This window comes from Photinus pyralis, unplaced genomic scaffold (genome assembly GCF_008802855.1).
Source record: "Photinus pyralis isolate 1611_PpyrPB1 unplaced genomic scaffold, Ppyr1.3 Ppyr1.4_LG2, whole genome shotgun sequence".
Lineage (NCBI taxonomy): Eukaryota > Metazoa > Arthropoda > Insecta > Coleoptera > Lampyridae > Photinus > Photinus pyralis.
The window spans coordinates 50,813,312-50,820,120 of NW_022170403.1; the positions used below are offsets into that span (position 1 = coordinate 50,813,312).

The following is a 6,809-nucleotide window of genomic DNA, read 5'->3' on the forward strand; positions in this document are numbered from 1 at the left end:
TTCTTTGTAACAAGAATTATAAAAGAAACCCTTTTTTGGAGGTTTGGGCTGTAACTTTTTTGCCCGTTAGTCTACGTAGCCGAAAAACAATAGCAACCTTTCTTATATCCTGAACAACATGTGTATCAATTTTCAAAGCGATCGGACGTCTCTACACAAAGTTATCGTGCACACAGACAGACAGACAGCAAATTATATAGCTAAGTAAAATGGGATAGGTGTTACTTTACAAATAAAATGAGAAAATTGAATCAAGTTAAAAAAGAAATGACTAAATGCTTGTATGTTTATACCCACACACATATAGCACTACAGAAAGTAACCGGCTGCTTTCATGACGTCAGTAATCACAGACAGCTCGTAGTTATAGTAAGCTCTGGATATCATCAACCAACTTTTCCTTTGAAAACGGACAACGTAGATTTAAAAATTTACTGTCTTCTGATTGGCTAATGGACAAATCTGACATACTCTTCCAGTTAACCTAAAAATCTAAGCTCAACAACTCTGTCAGACTTCTAAAATAAATTTTCTTTGTGGATTTATTTACATAGGTCATTACATCATTACGTGCTTAATCAATACAGGAGTTTGGTAATTGTACCTATAAACTGGATTACCTGGAAACATATTTTTGCATTATAAACTAGTCAAGTTTTGAAATACCAGGGTGCGCACAATTACTCAACCCTCTCCTATGCCATTGATCGTATCTACTTACAAAAGTATCAAGTTTTATGGATATAGTACCTAAGCACTAAACATTATCCATACTCTCCATCTCATCTTCGTCCAAATTAATCACTATTTCGTCATTATCACAACAGTTTATATCTTTAATGGAACCAGTTTTTAAATCAAGACTAGAAGTTTCCATCCTACCCTTCGCATCACAAGATTCATCTTTTGTTTGTTCTGTTCTTTCTAATTTTTGTGAACAAGCATTGTCATCGATCTTGGTTTCATTGGTAGCCAGTTTATCACGAATTAATTTTATTTTTTGCAATTTTACCGATTTCTCTACTCTTACTTGTACGTTATCCATGCTGTCAATTTCATCTTCGTCTACATTAATCACTATTTCGTCATTATCACAGTGATCTATATCTTTCTCCACACATGTATCAACAACAGTTGTAGGCTCAGTTTTATTTTGTTCTGTAGGTGTATCTGTATCCGGATTTGTAATATTTTCTAACAGAGGGCGAACGTTCTCAGAAGTTTCAGTTGTAGCAGTATTTTTATGACGAATTAATTTAATCTTTTGCAATTTTGATAACAGCTTTTCTTTTCTTTGTTTAATATCTGACTCGGCATCCTTCTGCTTTGTTTCATTTGATGATACTGTCTTTGTTACAGTTGTTGCATCTTCATTTTCCCGCTCAGATTCGGAAGTGATAATTATTTCATTGTGACTAGGGCTATTGATTATAACTGCGTCTGAATCTGAATCTTCTTGTTTTACTGCCTTACTTTCTTGTCTTGATTTACCACTTTTAGAATTTTCCGCCTCGATAGCTAGTTGGGATCTGATCGCTCTTGCCCTTGCTTGTAACTCGAGCAACTCTAAAACACTCATTAGCTTAGATTTTTCAGACTCATTGATTACGTCCTGCTTAGGAACTGTGCTAGTTCTTTTTTTGGTCCTTTCCTTTTTAATGTTTACATCGTTGCCTTTCTCTAATTTTCTTTTAAGTGACTTATTCTTCTTTGACGAATCTGCAAGAGAAAAAAAACTGCAAATCTGTTTTCCAAATAAAAGTTTTGGTTGCCTATTGGTTAAGAATAGATGTAGGTATAGTGCGGCTCTGTAAAGTAATTTTATTCAGAACCTTTACAAGCTTAAAATTTGTAAGAAAGTGAACGAAAATAGGGAGTAATACGAGGGGATACTGTAATGTAATGTAATCTACCTAGAAAAGGAATGCAAGGTAAAACAACATTTATTTTTTCGCGTCTGTACCTTGAACCTCTACTTCTGCAATACACAGGTTATGGCTGCCTTCAGTGTCAGGCTCTTTTTGGCCAATATATGAATATAAACTCATGCAGTTTCAAAAAAATTTTCGGTAATTTTGAGGCACATGTGTAATTATTTCTGATTAACAGTTATCGATAATTGCCAATTAATCAATAATTACTGGACCCAAACTGTAAGATGTATGACTTACGGAGAAGTTAGGTGTCAAAAATAATCGATTATTTTTGGAAGTTATCAAAAATCACCGATTATAATCAAAAGTAAATTGTCGATAATTATCAAAAGTTATCGATCACTATTGGTGGAACCCATCGGATATGATGCCAATAAAATACATCCTAAGTATTACCATATAGCATCTACATTAAGCATAATAAGGAAGCATGGGAGCAAACAAAACCCATTTTCAAGAGAGGCTCTAAACAGTGGCATACGAATGGTTCAAAACAAAAAGATTGAAAAACAAGGATAGGGATTTAGCAACCCCAACTGCCACATCTCTGAACCTCCGAGTAAAAGTCCTGCAATATCTTTGAAACTGAGACCTTTGCCACTCCTTAAACCTCTGGATATGGAGAAAAAAAGGTGCAACAATTGATATTCCATGTTACTTTATGGTGGGTTCCAGGGCATTCGAGTACTGCAGACGAAAAGATTCAGAGCCCTTTGGTGGCAACCAAAAAACCCACATATAGTATGCAAAAAATCAGTGAGAACCCCTCAACCAAAGGGGCATCCGGTAGAGGATATCTGGTGTACATGCACGAGGATATCTGAGGTTATCCGAGGACATCTGAAATTATCCCGAGGATATCTAAGAACGTAAAAATTAACCACGATTTCTGCAGGCGATTAAACGCGCATGATCAGACTCGACCCAAAGGGTTTTTAATTCATGCATTTTATGGTGTTGGGCAAGGTTATTAAGTTCAAAAGGTTAAGTCTTGTAGTTTATGTACAATATAATATACTACATTTCTCTCAGCGATATAGCGAGATTTATAAAAGTGCGCATCACATTTATTTTCGAACGTAAGTAGCTAATAAACATTTAATTAATTAGAAACAGTTTTTACTCGAGTTTTTATGATACAACTTCTTTTTGAAATATTTTTTGCACTTCTGCCATTTTGCAAAATTTTGCAATTTTAAAAGTTATGTACGAGGTTATATATGTACAGGCCTCACGGAGAAAGAACGTTTCGGGCCGCGCATGTGACGTCGCGCGATCGGCAATGATCGTGTACTTTAATAGCTTTAGATTACTAGTGGCGGCGTAAGTTATAGAAAACACAAAGGTATTTGCACTTATGTTATTTTTTTATTAATATGTTATATGTTTGTTTGTTTGTGTTATAAAAAGCAATGCAATGCCTAAATATTTCCACGAAGCAAACCAAATTTTTGTGTACCTACTACGCCACTGGATGTTTTAACCATTGAGTGAATTAACTTTCACGAGATGGTTAGTTTCCCTTTATCGTCGTGTATAATACAAGACTTTACTTTACAGCAGAAGCCATATAAATCATTAGGTATAAAGCTTAAGAAAATTCTGAATTTAATTTAGACGTCAAAAATAGCAAACTTATGTCCGTCGCTGCCAAAGAAACAATATTGTATTCTATTCTTAATTTCATTTTATTTCATGCTCCGCGTCCCATTTTTAATAAGAATGACAGATGTCATTAGAATGCACAATCATTTGTTTCATCTACCCTTGCGGTTAAAGCAATCACTTTACCTACCCTTACGGTTAAAAAGCGAGTTAGCCTACTTATTCAAACCTATTAAAATGTTAATTTAGTTAACATCTGCTATAAGATAAAAAATTTTTTATTGTTTATTGTACGTATACTAACTATTGCTCACGTGCGTACTTATTTACCTATTCCACATAAATCCAGTTACTAATTACGCAGTACGTAGTTATACCTATAGACCTCTCGCTAGGCTAGGCGTTCGAAACGAGGTTTCAAATCACTTTTTACTATACTGAAGGCCAGGGAATATCGGAGAATATCTGGGGAGATCCAAGGTTATCCTGTCTAAAAAGGATATCTGGTGTACACAATTTTATGACAGGATGCCCCCTCGCCCTCAACAAAATAGATCTTGGGATCCTTACAAGAAATCTGCTAAAACACCATCTACACAAAATGGATATACCTAACTGAGAATGCTACATGTCGACTGTACAAGTAGACAGTCAAAAGAGCAGAGCGTCCTGACACCATGATTGATGCTGCAGTTAAACACAGACATAACCAGAGCATATTTTCAGCTATAAAGTAGGCAACACTAGTGCCGGGTAGTAAAGACTTTTTGTTGCCTAGAGCTTGTAAGAATACCAGTGGCAAACACTTTTCTTCTTCGAAAATTAACTTATTATTGCCAATTTCAGAGTCACTGGGAGACTCTAAAAGTAAACAACCACTAAGTTTCGCACAAAATCATATTTTATAAAACTGTTAAAAAAAATTTCCGGTTGGTGGTCTACCCGAGAGGTGCCCTAGTGCGGCGACTGGGACCCTGCGACACTGAAGTGAGCCTTCAGTAGGTATTGCACACCAATACTGAATTCAGTGCCGCCTAGTAGAAGTGATATAAAATATGCTCTGGACATAATGTCTTAGATAAGGACAAGTTTACCCTTAGGAAATGGGTGAAGCGAACCCGAAAATAGTTACCATCAATTAAAACCAGTGTTGTTGAAATGTTGGCATTAAACAAGGTAAAGTACTGCTTGTTAAGTTGGTATGGACGTTCATTGTCATAGTAATTAAGTTGTTGATTTGATTGCGTGCATTGCAATAAAATGTTATATTAAGTTTACTTTTTTGCTCAGCCAATATAAACTCCAATACCATCAGAGACTGTAGCCCAGTGCGTATTTGCAGATGACTTAAAGATTTGCGCAAATTCACAGGAAAAGGTGAACCAATGGGCACATGAACTAAGATATAGTCCCTCGGGTCGACGGCGGTCTGCCGGTAGGCAGCGAAGGTAATTAAGCTAGTTCGCGGGTGATAAATGAAATGATTAGAAAAAGGTGAAAGTAATATTTTTGACATAGACAATTTTTGGAAGCTAGTGCAAATGAAAGCATATATCCTCGCGAACACTGCAGGTACGGTCTCGGCACACAACACAAGCAGCAAGAATAAAATCCTCCTACAAGGGTCACAGCATAGGACAGAGTTTTTTCACAAAAATTTTCTGTTTATGTCGGCATAAAGCTTTTTAATAAATTAACAGACGATATTAATACACTAGTTAATTTAAACAAATTTAAAAGTAGGTAATATCAAACATCTGTTGTTAAATGGTAGTTTAGATTTACCAAGATTTTTATTTTTTATTTATTTTTATTTTTTAATACGTTTTTGTTTGTTGTATGTTGTATTGTTTGTGATTCTACATCTGACATGTCCATATAGGTACATTGAAAATGTCTGGATTTCGAAATAAATATTAATCTTAAAATATTGAATATATTTGGTAGCAGATTTTTGGAAACTGAGCTGCAAAGAAAAGTTCCTGTGTCTAAAGGAAGGTAGCTGTATACATCATTTTTCCAGCTTACAGTCGATCGGAAGATTTTTATGAACACAAGTAGACCTCACAAGTCAAAAGTTTGGCCATCCCTGATACAGAGGAATGAAAATAAATATCAACACAGCTAAAAGGTAGGTAATGCAGCTAGGAAAAGAAAGCGAAAAAATCTATACAAAGTAAATACATAGCAATCTGAGGGGCAGCCAAATAATATTATAGCCTCACGCATACTAATAGGAAGCGAAAGCTGGATATTATCAAACATAATTTTGGAGAACTCGGATTGAAAGAAAGCAGTCAATATGGATAGTTGCTGTTTGCTAAGGCGATATAGGTTTCACCTTATGTGTAGAAAGGTTACGATTAATTACATATATTTTGCATAGTTGACAACTGACTGGAAAATTGTGTGATACCGAGTGTGATACAGTACACAACACTGCATAAAAATACCTTCGCAAGATTTTTGTTTCGAACGAGTACTAGTAAGGTCCAAACTGTCATCGTCCGAAATATCATCTAAGGAAATTATATCTATTTTGTCTTCTTCAGAGTCAGATGAACTCGTTTCCCTGTCTACATCTTCGCCATTAAAAATGTAGGTAAGTCTTTTATTGGATATTCCTAGCAGTTCCTCCAGTAACATTGAATTAATTTCTGCAATACCCAAATGCTAAAATAACATTGTGAGCATCTCTTCGTTACAACGCAAGTGATAAAATTAACCTTTATGCATTCAGGTGCCATGGCCTTAATTTTTTTAGGTTTAATAATTTTTAAGGTTTCTTTCATTAATTTGACCTTATCTTTTGCGTAATAAGACAGTTCATGTTGACTTTCATCTGTTTCAGAACCTGACATGGTAAATGTAATCTCCCTTTAGGTGAATTAGTATTGCTTTCTTTTACCGGAGAAGTGAAAAATCACAATTATAGGTACTTATAAAAATGTAGAAATAAACTATTTACATTACGGCCTATGGGAGAGAATATTAGGTTAGATTTTTTTAAAAATGTACTCTACGTGAAGTGAGATCATTTTTGAACTGGAGTAGCCGTTAAAACAGTGCAACCCGGTGAAAAGACTGTGGTTACAACAGTGACGACTCGTGAGTTCTGAATGAGGGTGGGCACAAGGAAAGTATTTTTCCTGAGAAACCATAGCAGACGCCAAACGACAGGTGCGCGTTCAATATTACCACCACATTGGCGCTACGACAGCAGTAGCCCTGCTTAACGCATTGTTACGTACATAAATAAACGCGGAAACT

The 6,809-nt window shown here is 35.5% G+C and overlaps 1 protein-coding gene across 1 annotated transcript; it reads right to left on the reverse strand.

Annotated features, from left to right (window-relative positions):
* Window positions 1–524: 524 nt before the first annotated feature.
* On the reverse strand, window positions 525–6,576 carry LOC116164935. Its single transcript, XM_031479196.1, has 3 exons — window positions 6,266–6,576; window positions 5,993–6,212; window positions 525–1,719 (listed from the first exon to the last, which is right to left on the reverse strand). Exons 1-3 carry the CDS (start codon window positions 6,398–6,400, stop codon window positions 758–760), a joined length of 1,317 nt encoding a protein of 438 aa, XP_031335056.1. The 5' UTR covers window positions 6,401–6,576; the 3' UTR covers window positions 525–757.
* Window positions 6,577–6,809: the final 233 nt, after the last annotated feature.